Source organism: Alternaria metachromatica (genome assembly GCF_023757995.1).
Source record: "Alternaria metachromatica strain BMP 0045 chromosome Unknown scaffold_46, whole genome shotgun sequence".
Lineage (NCBI taxonomy): Eukaryota > Fungi > Ascomycota > Dothideomycetes > Pleosporales > Pleosporaceae > Alternaria > Alternaria metachromatica.
In genome coordinates, this window is record NW_026055537.1 from 172,179 (window position 1) to 196,135 (window position 23,957).

The window sequence follows — 23,957 nt, forward strand, 5'->3', positions numbered from 1 at the left end:
CCTGACCGTAGTATAACGCTGTGCGGACAACTGCCTCTACCAACAACAACTTGTTGGGAAGAAGCACGCCAATCTCGCGCCATCCTGATGCAATAAGTACTAACCTTCTTAAGTCCCCTCTCACGGGTACAGAAACTGGATGGCAGCCTTGTCTAGATCCGAGATCTTAGTAGGACGTGGAATCCTCTGCGCGTTCGACGAATCAGGCCCTGAGCCGTCACTAGGACGTCCGTTCTTCCAGCGCACAAGAGGCATATCTTGGACGGCGCCGTTTGGATATCCAGCGGCCGAAGCAGAATAGTATTGCATGATGGAGTCGTGGTCGTACTGGAAACCCTTGGTCGGAACATAGTCGTGACGGTCCTCGTTTTGGCCCATGTCCAACGAATACTCATGAGGTACCCCCCAGTTGAGGTCCCTGGTGGTACCCAGATATTGCGACTTACATACTTCGTCGATCGTGAAACCCCTCCACCGGGGCTCGCTCTCAACCTTTTTCTTGGCCTCCCAGTAACCGATGAGCTTCGTGCAGTCGAAGTGGACAAACTGGTCCCCTGAAACCATTAGTTAAAGTAGGAATATTTCCACATAGACAAAACTCACTATCAGCTCGCTGATGCTCATGCTCTAAGCCAATAACATGTCCCATCTCGTGGACTACTTCCCAGGCCCAATTATTCCATCCGGATGAATCGAAGGCGATCTGGAGACTGTGGCGACCAGGACGGTTGTCGCTGAACATAAGAAAAGGTTTTTAGTAAATTGGCGGCAAGTATTAAACATGTCGACTTATTTAGTTGACTTACTATTGTTCGGCGGCGTATCCTGTTGTCGCACGACTGTGACCCACCGTCGACCACTCGATCACAAGGGTACCTTGGGGGACTCGTGGGTTCCACATCCATTGTTTGGTTTGATATATGAAACAGCGCGGATGCATGTTGTTGGCTTTGTCGTAGTAATGGCGAAAGCCATCAAATCGATGTCGATTCTTAGATGGGGGGCCCAACTTGTTCTTCCACGCAACTGCTGCATCATTCACTATCGTAGGTAAAGTCAGTAATCTCAAGTCTGGCAATTCAAGCTGGGAGAAGCAGCGTTACGTACCGATTCCATGAAGTTCATGGTAGTCCCTACGTGTTGCGAAGCAGTAGTGGATGTAAACCAAATTGACGTTCTTGGAATCGTTAGGCCAGATGGCCTTGTTGGGCGTGGCTCCGCCGCCGATGATGGTCATCCAACCCTTGCCTCCGTCACCACCTAGCTGCCCGCTTGCTTGTAGTTCGGCGACACGGTCTTCGACTAACGAGCTGTTGGTGAGACGATTGTCGTTGAAAGGGAACGTGTAGGCGGAGGTCAGTGTCGCAAGAAGACCGACGAGGAGGAGGAGTAACACCCGCATGTTGGACCAAGATGTGGAGAAGTCAAGTAAGTGGAGTGAGGTGAAGTCGGTTGACGGGTAAGAGAGGAGATGAGAGAACGGATTGTTACCGGCAAGACAACTTGAAAAGTTTTTGCTAGCGCGATTATCTCTTCAGTATATATGGCCGCCTGGAGGTGAGCGACAAAGAGCAAACGCTCTCAAGGAAGCTTTGACCAATACAGCGTCCTGGACGGGCGGTGACCGATCGGCTGTCTCTGCCCTCCACCTCTTATGGACATTGTACCAACAACAGGGCAAGCAGAAGCACGATGTTTGCAAAACAAAGGTAAGTAGAACGGTTAGTCAAGAATAGACTTGTTGATACCTAAAGCAGTGACATGATCTGATAGAGGATCGGAGCCCACAGCTATCTAGTCTGAATTTCGTGATCCGATAAGCAGAAAAGCTCTTACATCGTAGCTGCTCGAATAGACCGAGATTGTGACACAGTATACACATCAAGTCGCTTGCTCACAAACCCTACTTCCTCGCAATCGCAACATCAGCAACCATCCTTATCTTATTCACCCCACCCTCAACCTTGGACCACTCATTACGAGGCAATTCTTCCACGATAGAGTCGAGCGCCTTTTCCCACATCCTCTCATCGCGCTGCTGACATCCACCAACAGGCGCCCCCAAAAAGGTCCATGCAATAGACGCCCATCGCCTAAGATCAGTACCAAGATTCAAATACGCCTCCTTCCGCACAAACTTGACATCCCTCCATCCAGCCTCCCTGGTGGCCTGCTCAATCTCTTCCTTCTGGTAGCAACTCTTGCTCAGAAAAGGCGCCATTGGCTCCTCCGTACCACATGTCTTGTAGTGCGCGTTCTTAAGCGCAATTTGCCATGGCATTTCTGCCCAACCAGTAATAACGCCTGTGTCACCTGGCTTCAAAGTACGTAGGATATGCGAGGCGGCGCCGCCGTCGTCAGAAAGGCCTGCGAAGACGAAGTTGGTGAAGGAGTAATCGAAGGTGTTGTCTGGGAAGGTGAGGTTGCAGGCGTCCATTGTCTCGACTTTGAATGGCCACGAGGGATTATCGGTGAGATTGGCTTGCAGCTCAGCGAGGAACATGGGATTTACGTCCGTGGCGTGAATCTTGAGACCTGTTGGGCGGTTACTTCCAATTATCGCCATGGTTACTGCGCCGGGACCGCAGCCGTTGTCGTGGACGACTGACGTTGCAGTGAGTGGTGGGAGTCCCTCCAGGAGCTGTTGAGCAATGGAATTGCTGATTTCGCCTTGGAGTTCTTGGAGCAGGGCACCTTCGAAATCGAGCGCTTGCTTTGGCTTCAATGGGGCGGTCATGGTTTTGGAACTGAATCAGTGGATAGAAATGCTGTTATGGGGCTTTGGTATGTAATGTGCCAGTGTAAGCCCCAGATATGGTACTAAGAATATGGTCAATGAAGAACCACATCTTCACATAATGAACTCGGGGACTTTTCCAGAGGTATGGTCGACCGTGCTCCTAAAAGTGTCCGATGTAGGTTGTTGCCATTGGCCAGAACAGATTACAAACTCAGTAGGATTCCACGGCACAGTGATACCATGAGAGGCCTTGCAGTACCCGGCCTTTACAGGGCGTAAATTACATCGATCAAGCTGTAATAGGACAATGGCGGTGGTGATAGCCTCGAGTGACGGATGGATATCTCTTTCATAGCCGTTGGCTGGACGGTTCAATCGGATAAGTCGAAGAACGCGTACACACGATACCCCAGCAGGTGAAATGCGAAGGGGTTCATGTGTATCGCATGCAAGGAGCCCATCGTAACCAGACGTCGATGCTTGGAGCACTCAAATATCTGATGCGCCCTCTTACGAGGCCTTTGTATCACGTTTCTGGCTTATCATTCTTGGGAGAAGATCTAGTCTGAGGACTCGAAGTGTGAACGAGGCATATATGATCGTGATAGCCGAATAGAACAGAGGCCGGTAGTAGTTCATGCTCTGAAGGATCGAAATGATTACGTGGTTAGTCTTGGCTTGTTTGAGCTGGAGTGCAGGAGATGTCGGAGGGCTCGGCTACCCCGCGAAGGTTGGCGCGCTGTCGCTGATAGCTTGAGTCGTGGAGCAGTGCACACAAAGAATTTGTCTTCTTTGTGATCGAGACGATGTACAAGTCGTCGCATGCGGGTTGATGACTACGAGGGGCCTGCGTCGGTCTAAAGATGGGACGACAGTGAGATGTGGCTAGTGACGTACGCCACCCGTGGACCGCGTGGGCCGAAACAAACCATAGAACGGGACACGAATTGCCAAGTCAAGACATCCACGAATGCTCCCCCAGAACCCTCAGAGCCTCTTTCTCCCATAAACTAAGCCTTCTTGATGCGGTAGCGACTGCATCACGCGTCTTTCAAGATGTCTGCGCCCACTACATCGGACCCCATACAGCAGAGTGGTAGGTGAGCTTGCAGCCCTCGGAGGTGCCAGTAAACTCCGCTTTCACGTCGCGGCCGATGTGGGAGCACGGAAGAATTATGGGCTAACAGGCGACGCCAGGCACTTTGTCCAAGTCGCAGAAAAAGAAGAATAAGAAGAAAGCCGCCGCTGCGAACAAGGCGGACGGCACAGACAAAGTGAATGGGGACCACGCCAGAAGCGACGCGGAGGATCACGATGAAGACGCCGAGGATGAGGCCGAGCAGGCTGTATGCGGTCCACGAGAGCCCTCGATACAACCACGAGTACTAATGGTGTCAATGCAGAAGCCCGCCGCGCATTCAGCCGATCCAGACGCCGACGACGTAGACGACGACCAACCGCCGTTGTCGCCGACCCTGCAGACCAACGGGACTCCACACCACAGCATCTCGTCCGCAATTGCGCTTGGACTGGCACGCTCACGCTCGCAACAAGGAATCTCCGCGTCTCCACCTCCTCCCTCAGACGCCAGCGCACGCCTAGACGCGATAGCCAAGGAGCGCGATGCGCTACGCCAGGAAGTCACGGAGTTGAGGAAGAGTCTCGAGGAGGTTCAGAACAAGCAGGCCACGGGGACATCAGACGAGTCACATGCGAATCATGAGGAGGAGATGCGGAGTTTGAGGGAGGAATTGGATGAGGCCAACGAGGGCAAGGAGCACTTTGAGACACAATACAAGAACTTGCTGGGTAGGGTCAATACGATCAAGACCAGCCTAGGCGATCGGTTAAAGGCCGATGCGGTATGTTGTCGCAGGAATCCACAGCAGACAGACTACTGACTATGAGCAGGCCAGAATCGAGGAGTTCCAATCGCAAATCGCCGACTTCGAGGAGCAAACCCGCGAACTACAAGAGAACAACAACAGCCTGACCGAGGAGCTCGCAAAACTCCGGCAAGAAAAGGAAGCCCAGGCATCCGAGATCGAGACCCTACGAAGCAGGTCGACTCTGTCGCAACAGAACTGGATCAAGGAACGCGATGAGCTGATTTCACGAGAGGCATACGCTAGGGAGGAATTCGAGAACGCCAAACAAGCCATGCAAGATTGGGAAGTGCTAGCCATGAACGAGCGATCTCTGCGCGAGAACCTCGCTGAGAAAGATGCCGAGTTGCGAGACCAGCTGGAGTCGATGCGGGAAGAGTACGAACGCGCTGCCAGGGATAGGGACACCAACAATCAAGCTGTGGAAGGTCTGCAGAAGGCGCTGCAGGAAGTACAGAACCGTGAGTGCTATCCACTCCATGACAAGAGGCTCTCTTAATTGACAATCCACAGTGCGAAAAGCCGAGCTCAAAAAGTCCGTCGAGACCTACGAATCGCAAATCAACGACCTGCGCAAACAAGTCCAAGCCGCGGAATCAGCGTCCAACGCCGCCAAAGCGACTCTCGAGTCCACGCAAAAAGATCTCGAGCGCGCCCTCCCCTTCGAGAAGGAAGTGAAAGAGAAGAACCTGTTAATTGGCAAACTGCGCCACGAAGCCGTGACACTCAACGAGCACCTCACCAAGGCACTGCGGATACTGAAAAAAGGACGGCCGGAGGATAACGTCGATCGACAGATCATCACAAACTACTTTTTGCATTTCCTGAGTATAGACCGGAGTGATCCGAAGAAATTCGAGGCGCTGCAGTTGATTTCTGCGTTGTTGGGCTGGACAGATGGTACGCCCCCTTTCCCTCCTCCCCTCTCCCCTCACCCTCACACCTTTCCTCTTACTAACCCCCCACCCAGAGCAAAAAGAGCAAGCAGGTCTCGCTCGCCCCGGCACATCTTCCAGCTCAACCGGCCTGCGTATCCCTCTCTCCTCGCCCTTCAGACGAACGCCATCGACGGCGTCGCTGAGCGCGGCTGCCGCAGACCCCATGCTCATGGCTAGTAGTTCGAGTAACAAGGAGTCTTTGGCGGAGCTGTGGCAGGACTTCTTGGAGAGGGAGGCGGCGGAGGGGAAGGGCGATGCGAGTAGGAGGGGGAGTACGGTTGGTTCGCCGCCTATGGGTGCTAACGAGAAGAGGTAATGGATGGATTGGGGTAATTATAGAACACTTTGGTGCAACAGAATCGGGTGCTGAAGACACCTTGAATTGCTTGATTCAGTGTGCATTTGCCTGTGGTGTATATCGTAGTCGCCTGTCCGTTATGTTGTTACATCTTTCATGTACAAGATCCCAACGCCCAAGCCGCGCCTGTATATGCGCTAGAAATAGTCATCCTGAATACATGGCATTGCTCTCGTTCGAGGTTTCTTCCTCCTCCCCGCACCATCTCTTTCAGCCGGCGTAGTTCTCGTTCACAACTTCCTCCACCCCGCATCATCTCTTCCAGCCCGTGTGTTTCATTACTGCCTCTTCCTTCGCCTTCCTTTGGTCGGGCTCTAGCGTCCGCATTCGCTGCGCCTCTTCGCGCTTTTCCCTCTTCATCACCTTTGCTTGCTTGTCGGTCGGTCGGCGGATGGCCCAGTTGAGCTGGCCGAAGATGGTGGTCTTGATGGCTGGGGTGTTTGTTAGCGAATAGCCCTTCCAATGGGGATTGGCAGTCTTACCATCCACACAGTATGGACACAAGATGTGCAGGCGCTTAACTCTTCCACACCCAGAACATGTATTTAGCGATGTGATGTCCTTCAGGCCCTTGCCCGCCATGAACCGTTGGCGCTTCTTGCGGTATGACGTCTTCTTCTTGGGCACCGCATTGAGTATGCCGTCCCAGATATCGGATAGTGACGGTATTGAGGGGAGTGAAAGTGACGGTATCGCGAGTGCGCCGAATGGTGTGTTGGTTGCGCCGAAAGGCTGTGATAGGCGTTGCAGGAAAGGCGTGTTGAGGATAGGCCGCATTGGGCCATTGAGGCCGGGCAGCAGGGTCTGCCACAGCGGAGGGAGCGGGCGGGTGAGTGCCATGACTGCAGCGGTGACTGGCTGCGACGGGATTACGTAGGGCCGCGATATGGCGATGCCGGTGATGGTGTTGTAAAATGTCGTGACCCCAGTCCGAGCTTGCAGGTCGCGCCTTACCGCCCTCCCACTAGCGCGCTTTCGCTTCCTAGCTGCCCCCTTTCCCGCGCCTGCATCTCCACGAGAAAGTCGCCAGCGCAGCGACCCTGACTATTTACTCTATTACGACGACACCTCCGACCCTCCTCTCCCCAACCTAATTCCCATTCACCCACCCACCTCCATCACCCCCAGTCCGCGCCCCGAGGCTCCCATCATCCACAATGGCTGCTGCATACAACCAGAACCAGTCGCAGCCCATCTTCCCGGACAGCTATGTCGGTTTCGACAGCATCACCAAGCAGATTGAGCGCAAGTCGGTCAAGCGGGGCTTCCAGTTCAATGTCATCTGCGTTGGTAGGCTTCATCTTTCTGTCACGTGTGTTCATTGGTATTGACGGTGTACAGGCCAGACTGGTCTCGGCAAGTCGACTCTGATCAACACGCTCTTCGCCTCGCACCTCATGGACTCCAAGGGCCGCTTCCAGCCCGACGAGGAGGTCCGCAGCACCACCAATATCCACCCCGTCTCACACATCATCGAGGAAAACGGCGTGCGTCTGCGCCTCAACATCGTCGACACGCCCGGCTATGGCGACCTGATCAACAACGAGCGCTGCTGGGACCCCATTGTCAAGTACATCAAGGACCAGCACAGCGCCTACCTCCGCAAGGAGCTCACTGCCCAGCGTGAGCGCTACCTCCAGGACACGCGCATCCACTGCTGCCTGTTCTTCATCCAGCCCTCTGGCCACGCCCTCAAGCCCATCGACATTGTCGTCCTCAAGAAGCTCAGCGAGTTTGTCAACGTCGTGCCCGTCATTGCCAAGAGCGACAGCTTGACCCTGGAGGAGCGTGCCGAGTTCAAGCACAGGATAAAGGAGGAGTTCCAGTTCCACAACCTGCGCATGTACCCCTACGACAACGAGGAGGATGACAACGAGGAAGTCCAGGCAAAGCAAGCCATCAAGGTGAGGAAGATGTCGAGGTGCGACTGGACGTCTGCTAACTTCCACTAGGAACTCCTTCCTTTTGCCGTCGTCGGCTCTGAGAGGACCGTTGTTGTCAACGGCAGGAACGTCCGTGGTCGCCAGAACAAGTGGGGTATCATCAACGGTAGGCCATCTCAAACCACCCTCCACGCGCTTTCCACTAACATCCCCCAGTCGAGGACGAGAACCACTGCGAATTCGTCTACCTCCGCAACTTCCTCACCCGCACCCACCTGCAAGACCTGATCGAGACGACCGCACAAATCCACTACGAGTCGTTCCGCGCCAAGCAGCTGCTTGCCCTCAAGGAGAGCTCTCACCAGGGCCACTCCTCGCGCCCCATCTCACCCTCTGCCGACCGCGAGCTCAGCAGGAACAGCCAGCGCATGACCATGAACGGGTACTAGGAGTTCCCGAATCATAACCGCGTCGATAGTAGCGGGGGCAAGCCCAACGGCCCTCCACCACCGCGTATGGAGCCACGCATGGAAAGGCCTGTCCCTATGATCGATGCTATCTGAGCGGAGGTGGTTTAGGTGTGCGTCAATCGCAAGGGGGGGGCATTTGCGACATGTTTTTGATACCAGTGCATCATCTAGCACGAAAAGGGAGAGGAGGAGACTTTGCGGCACACTTTCGATTTGACACCTTTCTCAATATCCTTTTAGTTACGATGGATTCTTATTATCTTTCTTCATCTCGTATGTCATAGCAACGGTGTAGTGGTTGAGCTAAGACCTTGGGTTGTGCCCGGGTCCCCTTCTAAGATAGCAGAGTAATTTGAAGCCTAGTGCTTTTCCATCATTTCTTGCAAGCATTGTATGATGGCTTGGTGTCTTGTCCCGTTTGACCTGGTAGTTCGCTCTTTCCGCCGGTGCAGCGATGTCAGGCCATAATCTTGGGGATGGTACGAGGCCCAGTCTGCTCTACCCAGGGAGGCAGGTACGGGATACCAGATGATACGAGCGCAGATCCTCATCTACCATTCTCCCCATTGAGACAGACAGGGCTCAGCGCCGCCCGACCCGCCCGAAGTCATCACACTCAAGCCGTATGCTCCCAACCATGCCCTTCAGCGCAACAACTTCGATCCTGCAAAATCTTCTATACTGTCATCCCCCTTCTTCGCTCCACCAGCCTTACTCTGCCCAGTCACTCTCACCGGTCCCGTCTTTCCTCTCGCTGGTGATCGTGATCCATCAGGTGATTTTGTAGAGGCACTGTTACTTTCGGCTTCGCCGACAATTCGCTCAATGACTTTTGCCTTCGCCCCAGCGCGCTTGAACCTGTCGTCGAAATCCGCGACGCCTTCTTCAGTGTTTGCAGTGTCGAAGGTGAGGGGGTCGGTTAGGGAGTGCAGGAGTGTTGTGTTGTTGCGTAGTCTCTCATTACTCTTTAACTGCGGCAGCGTTCTACCTCCAGCTTCCTCCTCTTTTGATACGGCACTGGATGTGAGATTAGGTGTGAGACCAGGTAACCGTGACCCCCAGACTACACTCCGTCCGTGCAGTTCTCCCAATGAAGCGAACTTTTCGAAGCCTTTTTCCAAACCGAAGATTCGTCCTTCGATTCGGCCGGCGTGCGCGCCGGAGGTGGCGCCGAGGGCGTAGGCGGTGGTGTAGAGGGTGTCTTCTAGGGTTAGGAGGGCGTCGAAGGGGTCTGGGGAGGGGGTGCGGGTGGGTGATGGGTTGGTGGGTTCGGATGCCATGGTTGTATGAAGAGTGATTTGACGGTCCAAACAGCTGAGGATTTGGTTTTGTATGTTGTCTTTCTCTCGTGGTGCTACTGCACAATTTCTGAGGTTGTTACCAAATTCAAATATTTATGGTGTGGATGAGTCAAGTCTTGGTTTCTCTTCAGAGGAATTCACCCTTAGTGCTCTGTAGAAAAGGCAGTAATTCAAGCTTTCGTAGACTGTTCTACTGAGATCCGTGTGAGTTCCGCTTCTGAAAGGCGATCAAGTCCTTTGCTGCAAAGATCGAAGTCAGGGTTCAGCCACCTGTGGCGTCACTGGCTGGTGGGGTAAGTTTAGGCGGGGCAGCTACCACACATCCGCCGTGTGTGCAGTCATTCGCGTTTGACTCAGCTACTCGACCAAAGAAACACGGAGCTGCATATATCCCCATTGCGCGCTCGCTTTCCTCCCATCCTCTTCGCCTTCAATTACATATCCCGATACACCATAGTAAGAGCTACATCGACGTTTCTCTTACCACTACAACGAGCTGACTCAAGAAAGCTTACAACCTTCCATGACTGAAACAACGAAGAAGATCCTGCCAGTAGAGGGCGAGCGGAATGTGCTCATTACTAGCGCACTCCCTTACGTGAACAATGTCCCGCATCTGGGCAACATCGTCGGCTCCGTACTCTCCGCCGACGTCTTCGCACGTTTCTCACGCGCCCGAGGTTACAACACACTATACGTCTGCGGAACAGACGAGTACGGTACAGCAACGGAGACGAAGGCTATAGAAGAGAAAGTCACTCCGAAAGAGCTATGCGACAAGTATTTCGCGCTCCACAGCGAGGTTTACAAGTGGTTCAACATCAGCTTCGACCACTTCGGACGCACACCCACACAGCAACAGACCGACATCGCGCAAGACATCTTCACAAAACTATACAAAAATGGATTCCTGGAGGAACAGACCACAACACAGCCGTACTGCGAGACACACAAAAGTTTCCTTGCGGACCGATTCGTCGAGGGCACATGTCCGTTGTGCGCATACGAAGACGCGCGTGGAGACCAGTGTGACAAGTGTGGACATCTTCTCGACCCTCTGGAGTTGAAGAACCCGCGTTGCAAGCTCGATGGCGCCACGCCAGTTCCGCGCGAAACCAAGCATGTGTACCTCTGCCTCGACAAGCTGCAGCCATCAGAAGAAGAATGGTTCAAGAAGGCGAGTAAGGAGGGTAACTGGAGCTCCAATGGTGTTCACATTACTTCATCTTGGTTGAAGGAGGGCCTAAGGCCGCGTGGTATCACTCGTGATCTGAAGTGGGGAACTGCGGTGCCGCTCGAGGTACGACGCACTTTTGAACACGACGAATTTCAGCTGACATGTATCAGGGCTACGAGGACAAGGTCATGTACGTATGGTTCGACGCTTGCATAGGCTACGTGTCCATTACAGCAACCTACACCGAGGACTGGAAGAAATGGTGGCACAACCCCGAACAAGTCAAGCTTTACCAGTTCATGGGCAAGGATAACGTGCCGTTCCACACGGTCGTCTTCCCCTGCTCGCAGATCGGTACCAAGGACAACTGGACTATGCTCAACACCATTTCAACCACAGAATACTTGAACTACGAGAAGGGCAAGTTCTCAAAGTCAAGGAACATTGGTGTCTTCGGCAACAACGCCAAAGAGACCGGCATTCCATCTGACGTGTGGCGCTACTACCTTCTCTCACATCGGCCAGAAACTGGAGATACCGAATTTGAGTGGGACGGTTTCATCGCCGCAAACAACAACGAGCTGCTGAAGAACCTGGGTAACTTCATCAACCGCGTGATCAAATTCGTCAACAACGCCAAGATCTACGATTCGGTCGTACCTGACTGGACCAAGTACGACGATGAGTACTTCACCGAGCACAAGAAGAAGGTTAACGATCTATTGAAGACGTACATTACCGAGCTGGAGGATGTCAAGATTCGTGCCGCACTCGCGACCGCGCTTCATGTCTCGAGCTTGGGTAACTTGTTGCTGCAAGACAACCGACTTGATAACAAGCTGGCTACAGAACAGCCAGATCGTTGCGCCGCTGTCGTTGGGCTCGCTTTGAGCCAGATACATCTTCTCGCCAGCTTGATCGAACCATACATGTAAGTGTTGAATATGTCTCATCGTATGACTGCACATGGTCGAGCAGCATAAGCGACATTGAAGTATGGAATCCATAGCTAATCATGATACAGGCCCGATACGACAGCCGCCATCCTCTCTCAGCTGAACACCAAGTTCCTCATCATTCCCGACAAATGGGAGGCGCAATCACTCCCCGTCGGCCACAAGATCGGCACGGCCGGCTATCTCTTCACACAGATCAAACCTGAGAAGGAGCAAGAGTGGCGCGAGCAATTCGGCGGCGAGGAGGCTCGCAAAGCCAAAGAGGAGAAGGCCAAGAAAGCGGCCGCTAAGAAGGCAGAGAAGGAGCGCAAGAAGGCGAAGAAGGCTGCCGGTGCTGACAAGGGTGTTGAAGCTGCAGAGAAGGGTCAAGACGGACCTGCAGCCAAGACCGCGGAGGAGGAAGTGTCGAGAGGCGTTGAGCAGATCAGCCTACAGACCTCGTAGTGTGTGAGTCTGATCAGGCGGTTCTGGGAGTTCTGGCGCTACGTTTGAGGGAGAGCACTGGCAGCATGATGCAGGGGCGTTCGCATTCAACAAATATTGGGGGTTGTCAACATATGTTCGATGAAAAACATGAGTAAGACCATGGGACGGCAGAGTATCCTTTTCAGGACGAAGACAGTCGGTCTGTTTCAACATGTAGCCACGCGTAAAGCATGAGTTTGTTATACTAGAGCAGACCCGAATTTTTCGCTTCAAAGTACCATGGCATGCGGCTTCACTGTCGATATCTCTCCTAAGACCATATTCGTATGGTCAGAGCAACTTCTACCAGTCATCTCTGCACGTCTCGTATACTTCCAGAAAAAGAAGTCAAATCACTGGTATTCAAGAGAGCCGCGTATATCCGAATTCTAGTGGACCCTGGTTTTACAGTTGGAGCAGGGCGGCTCGTTACTCCGTGTCAACCAGACGATGATACCAGATTATTGTGTCTATTCCTAAGTCAACCTCCGACATGAGCGCTTCCACGGCAAGGGTATCAATAGCTTAGACCCGCATCTCAGTTTCTGAGCGGAGATGCGCACTCTTGCACGAAGGTCATGCAGTGACATGTTTGCGCTCAACCACCATCGTGACTACCTTCCAGTATGACGCTCCTGCCCTACACATCTCCATGTCCACATTAAGACAATGTGTTCACCGGAAATGACGACTACCCCGCACTCTTTGTTTATCACCGTGAGGCATTATCCTCCGCTTCTGTTCTTCTCCTCTTCTCCCCGTCACCTTCACTGTCCGTGCGCAATTTCTCAAGCCGCTGCGTCTCTAGAACTTCCTGGCCGCGTCAGCCAAGCAAAACAACCATACACTCAATCGCAAACCGCAATTAGTTTGCTCTTTACCCAAACTCGCCGCTGTCGCCATTCCGTCGCATTTGTTCCGCGGCAAGGTACTTAGCTTCCCCAATTGCAGCCGCAGATGAAGAAACTAAACATGCGCAGTACCAGCGACCGCAGGTACACCATGGCGAGCGGATACGTCCCCCAGATCGATAAGATGGCCGGGATGACTCCCACGGAGCGCCGCGAGTTCTGCGACACCCCCGAGATCGCTGCCGATGCTTCTTCGGTTAAGCCGCCGAGCACCACGGCCAAGTACGACAGCAATGTCTCGATGAACACCTATCCCGCTGCCGAAGACGGTATCGCGGAGCAGGCCAAGGGTCCGGCTGATATGGAGGGCTTGACTGTTGTCTGGACGAAGAAATGGCTGATTGCCGCTTATGCTGCGTAAGCTCGTCTTGTTCTTGCGCATCATCTTCTGCCCGTTGATGCTTTGTACTGCTATGATGGATAAGACAATGCTTACATCCCATAGGATCATGCTCATCTCTTTCGTTAACTCTCTCCAACAACAAACCAACTTCTCATGGCGACCCTACGTCACCTCGGCCTTCATGATGCACGGTCTTACGGCTATTACCGATATCGTTGCGAACATTGTCGGAGGTGTATCGAAGCTTCCGCTGGCCAAGTTCATTGATATCGTTGGACGGCCTCACGGCTTTCTTCTTTGCTTGATGTTCATCGTTGCTTGTAAGTTCATTCACTCCAATCAATCCAATATCTTCGGAAGAGACTCATGGATCCGAAGCTCGAGGGCCAGAGGAAGGCGTCCATCTCGATACTTCAGTGTACATTGTCAGTGCTGACTAGTGTCCTTGTAGCGCTCATTCTCATGGCTCTATGCCAAAACGTCCAGACCTTTTGCGCTGCGCAAGTCATCTACTGGACCGGCATGAACGGCGTCGATTACATCTTCAACATTTTCATCGCCGATACCGCGCTTATGCAGAACCGTTTGATCTGGATGGCGTTCACTGGATTCCCCTACGTTGTCAACACCTTCGTAAGTCGCCTTTCTGAAAGTTGGTTGGACGTATACTGACATCACCATGTCTAGGCTGGTCCCAAGCTTGGTGAAACCTGGCTCAACCACAGCACCTGGCGTTGGGGCTATGGATCTTTCGCTATCATGACACCAGTCTTCTCCATATCCTTCTGGCTCGTCTTCTGGCTCATGGGCAGGCGAGCAAGAAAGATGGGCGTCATCTCGCGCGAGCCAAGCGGCAGGACGGTCTGGCAGAGCACCAAACACTGGTGTACCGAATTTGATGGTAATTTCAACTCGCAGTGAGACTTCCTTTCCCTGCTAACAGTCACAGTGATCGGGGTCATACTCATCACCGGTGGATTCTCCCTGCTTCTTCTTCCTTGGCCTCTTGCAGTCTACCAGAAGGACGGCTTCGGCTCTCCAATGTTCATATGCATGGTCAGCTTCGGAATCTGCCTCATCCTACTCTTCGTGGCTTGGGAGCGTTACTACGCTAGCCATGCCCTCTTCCCATACTACCTCATGAAGAACCGTTCGATCATTGCGGCATGCCTGCTGGGTTGCAACTCCTGGATCGCGTTTTAGTAAGTCATTCAAAGCCTACGAGACTTCTGTGCTGACATTAGTAACCAGCTCATACCGTATGATGTACTCCTCATACCTCCAGGTCGTGTTCCAGCTTTCCGTTTCCAAGGCCGGATATATCACGAACATCTTCAACATCGTTTCGTGCACCTGGGCAATCATCATCAGCTTCGCGATGAAGTACACTGATACCTACAAATGGGGTGCCGTCATCGCCGTCCCGACTCAACTACTCATGACTGGCCTGTTGATCTATCTCCGCACACCCGACTCCCCGATAGCAATCCTGATCCTGGTGGAGGTACTCGGCGCCATGGCGAGCGCTATGCTCTACAACGTGGAGCAAGTTGCTATCATGATGGCTGTACCGCACGACCAAGTCGCTGTTGCTATCGCGCTTCTCAACCTCGTCACGGCTGTTGGTGGTGCGATCGGCCAGTCTGTTAGCGGCACTCTCTGGGCTCAAATCGTACCCAAGAGGCTCGTCGAATACCTCCCTGAAGAGTCGAAGCACCTGGCTCCCAAGATCTATGGTGATATCACTACGCAGTTGTCACTGCCATGGGGTAGTCCGGAGCGTCAGGCCGTGGTACACGCGTTCGGCGACGCGCAGAAAATTATGGTGTTGATGGGGACTTGTGCATTTGTGCCCTGCTTCATCTGGGTGGCCATGCTGGAGAACCAGCGCATGAGCGAGCGCAAGGCTCGCAAGGGTCTGCAGGCTTGATCGGTGTGGAAGAGTGGTGCTGTTCGACAGACTCAGGTGGTACAACAGGGTCGTTTGTATAAGATGACCAGTTGGTACGACGGGCTGAGGAAACGGAGGTCCGCGCGATACGCGCTGCAACACAATCTTGGTGGGTTGAAAAAGGAGTAGGCTAGCCTTCCGACTGGCTGTGGCAAGCGGTCGGTGGCCATTGACGGAGATCTCCCCTCGCGTTATGCATCATCTGAATATATGTACAATGGAAATGGCCGTGCAACCGGCTTCTGTGTTCGTTAGGTGGGCTGCTCAGTGACCCTGCATTGAGATCAAGAAGCCTGACCAGAAGGGGAACGTGCGGATTGGAGTATTGTTTATGCTCCGTCTCGAAGTCGCGCTGGACATTTGGCTCGGACAACAGGTGATTCTCATGCTGACCAAGTAGTAGACGTGTCGATAGTCAAGGCTGGGTGGACATGTTGAATGGGAGTCGACCAGCCCCTGCAGATGAGAGCTCGGAATCAGCGGAACATGCATGTCGCCATGACGTTTGCGAGTCCCCTCTTCTGAAGCTTCAAACACCCAAAGCACTAGTAGACCACACAGCGTCTTAGCCCGCAGCAACTAGCCAAACGAGCCTCATCGTCGCAGTAACGGCGGGCTCCAGGATGCACTGCCCACCTATCGGCGGTGAGGCGCCAACGCATCCCAGCCTCGCCAATTACCTGAGTCGTAGCTCCGGTGCGCTCCACCAGCCACTGACATCCCAACCACAACGAGCCCGCAACCACACTTTCTTGCAAGCTTGTCTGAGGTGCTTCTTCCTGCACCTGCTCCGAACCAAATTATTCTCCGACGTTGACATTGACAAGTGACAATGTATCTACCACATGTACTTGCCTACCCACAGCTGTTCGCCCTCCCGCCCGCCATCATCGCCCTCTGCGCAACACCCGTACTCGCCGAATCACCACCGCAATGGCCGCACAACGTACCCAGACACCTGAAATACTTTCCTGAAGATGAGGAACATGTGAAGAAGGGGTTGAGCGTTAAGCAAAGGATGCAATATGAGAAGCCCGTTGGAGTCAAGAAGATGAGCATGGACGAGGGCGAAATGTTTATGCTGGATAATTGGATATTCGCCGCGGATACCCCGTCGCCGCAATCGTCCAAGAGAACAGACTACGATGTCTTTGCCAATACAACATCGCAAGCGCTTTCGCCGCTACGCCCTCTGGCACAGTCCGACTGGCTGGCGCGCATGCATATCAGAGATATTCTTCTGAACCGCCAGTTCAAGTGTCCAGATGGCACGACGAGTTGTGAGAGCATTGGCGCGCCGGATGTGTGCTGTGGCACGAGCAGCACCTGTGTTAGTGTCTCTGGGAGCTCGAGTGCAGGCGATGTGGGATGCTGTCCCCAGGGCCAGACTTGCGCGGGCAGTGTGAGCTGTGATGAGGCGAGTGGGTATACGAGTTGTCCTGATGCGCAGAATGGAGGATGTTGTTTGCCTGGCTTCAAGTGTCAGGGTATCGGATGTAAGTTCAAACTTTCTGATATCACGAAAGCAGTTTCTAATCCGTACAGGCGTCGCAGAATTCACATCAACAGCCTACATCCAACCCTCCACCTCCGCGACTCCCACCTCAACCTCCACCACCACAACCGCCGCCGCCATCCCTCCCACCACCTCCACCAGCACCAGCACCCCCTCCCCAACCTCCACCTCCACCTCCCGCTCCGCATACACCTGCTCAACAGGCTGGTTCTCGTGCCCCGCCTCCCTCGGCGGCGGCTGCTGCATGAACGGCCGCACCTGCGCAACGGGCGCCTCCTGCCTCGGCGACGACGACAACCCGTCCTCCACGCGCGCCCCCGACGCCCCCGTCCGCCCCACCAGCGCCGCCGTAACAACCACCGACGCCGCCTCCCCCAGCGACAACGTCTGCCCCGCCGGCTTCTACGTCTGCAGCGCGTACTACCCCTCGGGCTGCTGCCGCGTAGGCCGCGATTGCCAGACCACGGGGTCTTGTGCGCTACCTGAGACGGATACTATTGTGAATACGAATGGTGTTGTTATCGTTGCGCCTACGGGTGCGGGGACTGGGGAAGGGAAGGGAAGCTGTCCGAGTGCGTGGTATAGCTGTGCGGCGGATGCGGGCGGGAATTGCTGTCCCGATGGGTATGCGTGTGGGGAGCAGTGTACGGCGACTGCGAGTGGGCAGTCCGGTGTGACGGATAAGGCTCAGCCGAGTAGTAGTCAGGCGAGTTTTGTAGGGGCTTGGAGTGTTTGGGGGATGGTGCTTGGGGCGGCGGGGTGTGTGGTTGGTATGGTTGTGCTGTGAGGGGTATGCGTATGAGTGATGTGGGATGGGATATGAGGTATATGATGGAATGATGTAGCTTATGTATATACTGCAAATGAACGTTCCTGAGTGATGAAGATATGTGCACTATGCTTGTCAACTCCGTTTAAGGTACGTAGTGCGCTATCGCCAAACGAATCCGGATTGAAGGAACATCCACGGAGAGACGACAGCAAGTTCAGACGGGAGAACCACGCACACCAGCACTTCAGAATCGAGTGAATTGAACCTGCTGCAACGCATTCGAAAATGTCATAATTCGACTTGCATTCCCAATCTATCACCTCACAGCTTAAAGCTGCCAGCGCCTCTCTTCGCAGCCTCCTTAACCTCCTTACCCTCCACATCAGTAATAACACCCTTCCGTCCAATAATTTGCACACCACCCTTCTTAAGATCCGACACAAGTTGCTTCTTCTCACCCCTCTTCTTCTCCTTGCCCTCCGTCTTCTTCTGCACCGGCTTATTAAGCCCAGCCTTCTTCGCCCTCTCCTTTGCTCGTCTCCTTCTCGACATCTTCTCTTCCCGCGACATCTCGTCGTGGGCGACTGGCATACCGCTCTTGGTAACAATCTCGCTCTTGCTCTTGTCCTCGCCCGGCTTGTAGATTTCTTGCGGCGCGAGCATACTTGCGCTCGCGACCTCGCCGCCAGCGGTGGGCCGCGCGTCTTCCATCTCGATGGCGGGCGCATCGGTCCGGATTTCTAGGTTGGGCGCTGCGGGCTTGGGCTTGAAGTGCGAGGAGCTGAGGGAGTCGAGTTTGGCGGATATGCTCTTCCATAACGCGGTGATTTCGTCGTGCTCCTTCTTTAGCTTCTCGTCTTTGGCTTCGACGAAGTTGGGGTCTGTCTCGCGTAGATGCTCTTCTTCGTAGATTTCGGCGAGGCCTTTGCCGGACTTTGTGTCGTCGAGCTCGAAGCGGCCTCGTCGGGGGCCGGTGGCGAGGTCGTCGGGTCGGCGGCGGTGGATCTCGTCGAATTCGCCGGCTAGGATGCGGCGCTTGATGAGCGCTTCGATGTCTTCGGAAGTTTCTTGCGTGACTATGGGGACGGGTTTGCCGGCGCGTTCAAACTCGAGGTTCTCTTCGAGAAGCGAGTTTACTGGTCGGTCTGCTGCGCGGGCTTCGCCAGATAGCTGCCATTCCCGTTTCGCAACGTTGGCTGCTTCCAGTTTTCGGATCTCCTCTGCGATCTTGGCCTGTCTCCGCTCGTGTGTTGATCGTCTCGACTTGGGGTCTGAGGGGTCTACGTCGGAGAGGTCGCCCTCGCTTTCCATATCGTCGTCATCTTCAAAGAGATCTCGGTGTACCCTGGCCATGGTTCCTTCCACGTCCTCCTCAACTTCCTCTGCTGGTTGCGACTGCTTCTCGGGGAAGTTGTGGGGGTTGGGTCGTCCGCGCTTCTTGCCGTTCTTGTTCTTGCTCGCCTTTTGTGCGGGAGGCGCGAAGAAGTCCTTGTACATGACGTTGTTGGCGTTCATACCGGTGTCAAGGCCATCTAAGTCACCGTCCTCGAGGTCGTCCTCATCGCCACTGTCGCCTTCTGGTGCATTCAGATCAACGTTGCCGAAGGTTGGTCCGCCCTCGTCAGACTCATCGCCGGATGCATCTCCTGCGATGCCATTGGCTTTGCCTGTGGATGGGCCGTCTTCCATGGGATCCGCCTCCCAGTTTACTTCGTCATCGTCGCTGTCCGCACCCTCGCCCCTCTGATCCTGCTGCTCCAGGAAGTCGGTTTGCTTGTTGAAGTCGTCTATGGAGAAGAACCCGTCGTTGAGACCGTTGGGGTCGGGTTGGTAGGTTTCCGCGGGCGCATCGTCTGACGCATCGTCGGAGAAGATGCCGTCTGCTCCATCTTCCATGTCGATGTCCTCTTCGTCCGGCTCGCCATCAAGCGCGTCTTCATCCTCGTCTTCGTCCACACCATCGTATTCCCAGTCGACGCCCTCTTCGCCAATGTCTGAGTCGGTGTGGTACTCCTCCTCGGCCTCTTCAATGTCCTCGTCGTCGTCTTCCTCGCCATGACGGATAGGCACAAGGCCACCGTCGTGGTCGGGCAGAGAAAGTTCAATCTCATCCGTTGTCGCTTCGACGATCTTGCGCGTCTGTTCGAAGACCTGGTTCACACCGAATCCGTCCAAGTGCACCTTCTTCAAGTGTAGCACGCTGATATCATCATCGTAGCCGCCGCCCCGCTTCCGCTTCTTGCGCAGATCTTGTTGTCGCTGTGATTGTGACGCGCTTACGCCGGCGGCTACTGGATCGAGATATCGTTTCGCAGCGGCAAGGAAAGTCGCATTGAGCTGCGCCGTGGGCTGGAGGAAGGCGAGCGGTTTGGTGAGCAGACTTGTAGGCGAAGTCGCCGCGGTTGGTGGAAGTTCCATGGGCGGCGGTTGAATGGAGCCGATGGAGAGAGTGTGGGAAGAGATTGACGTGTCGGGCGAGTGGGAAGGCGGCGCCATGCTCTGGATGTCTGGCAAAGGCGGGCGGCGGGTGAATGCGCTGATGGTTGCACTGAAGTTCGCGCCTGCCGCTGAACTTTTTTGGTGGAGCTGGTGGTCAAAGCGTGCGTTAGCCCCCTCCGCTCTCTACCATCTTCTCCGACTACACACACTGTACGTTAACGCCTACCCGACATACATAGTCCGGCACATGACTTCACCTTAGGGCTATCTTTCACTTTCACTCGAGCAATCTTAAAGTGCATTCGACGCTACGATGAATTACGCTAAAGGTATTATGCGAGACACTCCTTGACCTCCGGCACATGTTTTGCCAGTTCCTCCACAATCTCATTCCATACCCTCAACGCAAGCTTCTCATTTTCTTCTGCTACAATGTTCGGCTTATCAGTCTGAATCTTATCATTCGCCCAGAACTTTCCATGGAGTTCCTCATTCTGGGACGCGCCAGTAATGTATATATTGGCTCCTTGATCCGCCGTTCTGAACGCCAAGGTATGCACAATCGCCCGTACGATCTTGACACCAGGAAACTTGATATCGCGGTCGATATTCGTAACGACTGCGCCGGGACACACTGCCGTGATGATAACTTCGCTGGACGGGATTTTCTTGGCCAGCTCGATGATGGCGTATCTCTGAAGGAGCTTCGAATAACCGTACTGCTTCTGGGCGCCGGCGAAGGTTTCTTCTCTGTTGAACTCGGGCAAGATCGCGGGCTTGTTTCGAACGTCATCAGAGATGTTCATGACCGTGTGCATGCCCGAATTGACGAACTGCAGTACAGGAATCTTCCCCGTCTGCTTTTGCGACTCTTTCAATTTCGGCAAGAGGAGTATACCGAGCAGAATGCTGGAAAGTGTGTTGACTTGTAGGTCACCCTCCCAGCCATGCTTCGACTGTTGGTAGGCGGTGTTGAAGATTCCAATGTTGAGGACAGCGACGTCCAAATGGTCGAGTTCGCTAACGGCTCGTTGCGCGAACTTGACGACACTATCGTATGAAGTCATGTCCAGATCCCAGACTTCAAAGTGGACAGCTTCCCCGGTATCTGCTTCGAGCTGGCTCTTGGTCGCCGCACCCTTGGCCTCGTCTCGGGCTGTGATGATGATCTTTGATGCTCCCAGCTTCGCGAATCTGGCCGCTGCCGCATACCCTAGCCCAGAGGTGGCGCCTGTGACTAGCACATTTCGCCCTGTAAAGGACTCAGTTGACTCCTTGGGCAGAGCGCCCCACTTGTTCTTTATCATTCCTACGATCATCTCCATGATGTAGTCTGTTTAGAGAGGAATAGCTGTTCTTAGTTCAAAGGTAGATATTGTAGTTGTTTGAAACGACGCGAAGAACCACCGGCAAGGGGAAATGGTGTACTTTGTACCTCAGTATGCACAGATGCCGATGAAGGGCCGAGCACGGCTTAATCTTCAAAGTTTAAAGCGCTCACGGATCGTCCGGAACCCAGCAACCCCGTAGTCGATTGCGCGTGGATTCCCAAGGTCGTATACAGCGTATAGCTGAATGACAACAGACATAGGTCCTATCCGACTCCCCTGACAGCTTTTGTCCGCCAAGATGACATGTTCAAAGGGTCCCCAGATGGCATATCGGAACCTCGCTCCATCCGGAGCATGGGCTGAGGGGTCATGTTTATCCAAGTATGTCCGAAGGGTAGTGGAGAGACGCCTGCGGTACTTAAAGGGCGAGCTATTGCGTTGTATGATGAATGAAATACTTCTCACCAGTCTTATATTATCACTGCGTACTTCCAGGATTCTGTCTCATGTGCGGAGTACGTGCCCGCGAAAGTGAACTTACGTGATGGTCGGTATTCAAGTATTCAAAGGGTCGAGCCTACAATGCGATGGTTTTGGACGTGCTCAATTGGCGGCCCCCGCACACTTTCGGCTATCTCGCATGGCAGCGCCACCAATGGTCGGTACCCTAGGATTGGAACAGCCCCAGCCTCTCCATCTCCATCACATTCGACGGACGTTCTCCTAGGCTTCACACTCGAGCCTGAGATCATTTCGCGACGCAACTTGGGTGTGTCCGTTGGTGAGTTGTTACGTCGTTAACGGTGCCCATGTGTGTTCGGCAAACATCCTCCGCTGATTTGCAAGCCAGCATTCACGATTATGTATCACGATGGAAGAGCGCGAATACCAACTGCCCGCATGTCAGAAGTGCAAACTGCGCAAAGTCAAATGCGACAGACAGGCACCCAAATGCACAAACTGTAGGAAAAGGAATACCGCCTGCATCATCGTTGATGCTATCACCGGCGAACAGTATGCACGTGACTACATCCGGCAGCTGGAAGAGAAGGAACTCAATCTGCAGCGTAGGCTGAGCGATCTTGACGACACAGGCGTTGCGACACCAGCCTCCAACGAAAGATCGGACGTTGCCAATCGGACACCAACAGGCCCTGAGACGGTAACGAGCTCAGATACCCAGAGTGGGTTCGTTGGCGACGGCAGCGGCCTGGGCTTCTTGCAAAATATCCTTTCTGATACCAAATGGCAACACCATCGCGCACAAATACTCGAGCAACTTGCGAAGCGCCCTCGTATTGCTGCGCATCGACCTGTCGCTCGAGCACTACCACCACTGGCGCAGGCACGACAATTATTTGACAACTACTTCACTCGATTTCACGTCCACCATACTTTTCTCCTTCGTAGCGAGATGCTAGACGTCTTTAGCAGGGTTTACTCCCTCTCGCCAACACCAGAGAGATCCTCGGCCCAGGACTACTTTCGCCTCTTTATGGTATTCGCGATCAGCGACACGACCAGGCATCGCGAGTGCCAGGCTGATGGCCGGAGTGCCGAGCATCCGTACGGGTATTATCTTGCGGCTGAACATTATCTTGCGGGCATACCGTTGATCAAAGATGCGGAAGCTATCCAGAACTTATTACTGATAGCGAGATTCGGCATGTACCATCACATTGGAGCATCGATATGGGAAATATCCCGCTTGTGTATGCGGCAGTGCATTGAATTGGGTCTTCATTCGAAGGCACAGGACGGCTTGAGCCCATTGAAAGAACAACATCAGCGCAGGATATTCTGGGAGTGCTACGTCCACGACCGTTACAGCTCGGGCATATTAGGCCGTCCTTTCGCTCTTCTCGAGTCGGAGATAAGCATGCCACTACCGATTGATGCTGACGATGAAACAATCGTAACGTCTGGTGCTACTGTACTTGAAGATGTTCCTTCCGTCACGAACGTTAGCCCAAGCGAGCTGTCAGTCAACCTGTTTTGCATCAAGCTGCGACGGCTAAGCTCTCGGGTACACACTGCCTTTTATACTGGTCGGAAGCCCACCTCATACAATAGCGAAGACAGCACTCGGACCGCCAGGTTTCAATCGATAGGCCACATATATTCGTCATTCATACAATTCGACAAAGAGCTCCGTGCATTGCGGTCGTCAATACCAGTCTTCGTAGACCCCAAATGTCTATACGAGCGGTCTGAATGGCATGACTTTATGTATGAGAAGGACCGTCTCCTGCTTGCCCGTGGCGCCATGCACAACCTACCAGCACGGCAGTTCTCCGGAACGTCCATTGTGAGGGAGATACTGAAAGTGTGCTATCAATCAGCGATACATACGATACAACTGTATGCAGACCTTCGACGCAGAAACGCTATCACTTGGACACGCAGCTACTTTCAGATGATCTTTACCGCAGGTCTCACTGTCATCTATTGCATTATCTTGGGTGTTTTGAGCGATAATAACGAGCCCTCCCTCACTGACACTGAAACTCTGCCAACGCT

General features: G+C 53.8%; 9 protein-coding genes across 9 annotated transcripts; 4 read left to right on the forward strand and 5 right to left on the reverse strand.

The window, feature by feature from the left end:
• Positions 1 to 120: 120 nt before the first annotated feature.
• Positions 121 to 1,402, reverse strand: J4E83_010536 (uncharacterized protein; the record flags this gene model as incomplete). The annotated part of the gene is made up of 2 exons (XM_049337417.1): positions 121 to 554; positions 1,108 to 1,402. 2 exons carry the CDS (start codon positions 1,400 to 1,402, stop codon positions 121 to 123), a joined length of 729 nt encoding a protein of 242 aa, XP_049183502.1.
• A 501-nt stretch (positions 1,403 to 1,903) lies between these two features.
• Positions 1,904 to 2,737, reverse strand: J4E83_010537 (uncharacterized protein; the record flags this gene model as incomplete). Its single annotated transcript, XM_049337418.1, has 1 exon — positions 1,904 to 2,737. The coding sequence occupies one exon, from the start codon at positions 2,735 to 2,737 to the stop codon at positions 1,904 to 1,906; it is 834 nt and encodes a 277-aa protein (XP_049183503.1).
• Positions 2,738 to 3,796: 1,059 nt separating this feature from the next.
• Positions 3,797 to 5,880, forward strand: J4E83_010538 (uncharacterized protein; the record flags this gene model as incomplete). Its single annotated transcript, XM_049337419.1, has 6 exons — positions 3,797 to 3,836; positions 3,938 to 4,086; positions 4,144 to 4,602; positions 4,652 to 5,087; positions 5,140 to 5,526; positions 5,597 to 5,880. 6 exons carry the CDS (start codon positions 3,797 to 3,799, stop codon positions 5,878 to 5,880), a joined length of 1,755 nt encoding a protein of 584 aa, XP_049183504.1.
• A 294-nt stretch (positions 5,881 to 6,174) lies between these two features.
• Positions 6,175 to 6,762, reverse strand: J4E83_010539 (uncharacterized protein; the record flags this gene model as incomplete). Its single annotated transcript, XM_049337420.1, has 2 exons — positions 6,175 to 6,353; positions 6,405 to 6,762. The coding sequence occupies 2 exons, from the start codon at positions 6,760 to 6,762 to the stop codon at positions 6,175 to 6,177; spliced, it is 537 nt and encodes a 178-aa protein (XP_049183505.1).
• A 317-nt stretch (positions 6,763 to 7,079) lies between these two features.
• On the forward strand, positions 7,080 to 8,254 carry SPN2 (Septin Spn2; the record flags this gene model as incomplete). The annotated part of the gene is made up of 4 exons (XM_049337421.1): positions 7,080 to 7,212; positions 7,264 to 7,826; positions 7,875 to 7,971; positions 8,022 to 8,254. 4 exons carry the CDS (start codon positions 7,080 to 7,082, stop codon positions 8,252 to 8,254), a joined length of 1,026 nt encoding a protein of 341 aa, XP_049183506.1.
• A 1,845-nt stretch (positions 8,255 to 10,099) lies between these two features.
• RAR1 (putative methionine--tRNA ligase, cytoplasmic protein rar1) lies at positions 10,100 to 12,153 on the forward strand (the record flags this gene model as incomplete). Its single annotated transcript, XM_049337422.1, has 3 exons — positions 10,100 to 10,876; positions 10,924 to 11,684; positions 11,778 to 12,153. 3 exons carry the CDS (start codon positions 10,100 to 10,102, stop codon positions 12,151 to 12,153), a joined length of 1,914 nt encoding a protein of 637 aa, XP_049183507.1.
• Positions 12,154 to 12,752: 599 nt separating this feature from the next.
• Positions 12,753 to 15,358, forward strand: J4E83_010542 (uncharacterized protein; the record flags this gene model as incomplete). The annotated part of the gene is made up of 7 exons (XM_049337423.1): positions 12,753 to 12,757; positions 13,155 to 13,442; positions 13,531 to 13,748; positions 13,880 to 14,061; positions 14,116 to 14,329; positions 14,378 to 14,630; positions 14,680 to 15,358. The coding sequence occupies 7 exons, from the start codon at positions 12,753 to 12,755 to the stop codon at positions 15,356 to 15,358; spliced, it is 1,839 nt and encodes a 612-aa protein (XP_049183508.1).
• A 2,630-nt stretch (positions 15,359 to 17,988) lies between these two features.
• Positions 17,989 to 20,163, reverse strand: J4E83_010543 (uncharacterized protein; the record flags this gene model as incomplete). The annotated part of the gene is made up of 1 exon (XM_049337424.1): positions 17,989 to 20,163. The coding sequence occupies one exon, from the start codon at positions 20,161 to 20,163 to the stop codon at positions 17,989 to 17,991; it is 2,175 nt and encodes a 724-aa protein (XP_049183509.1).
• Positions 20,164 to 20,438: 275 nt separating this feature from the next.
• J4E83_010544 (uncharacterized protein) lies at positions 20,439 to 21,431 on the reverse strand (the record flags this gene model as incomplete). Its single annotated transcript, XM_049337425.1, has 1 exon — positions 20,439 to 21,431. One exon carries the CDS (start codon positions 21,429 to 21,431, stop codon positions 20,439 to 20,441), a length of 993 nt encoding a protein of 330 aa, XP_049183510.1.
• Between the last annotated feature and the right edge of the window lie 2,526 nt (positions 21,432 to 23,957).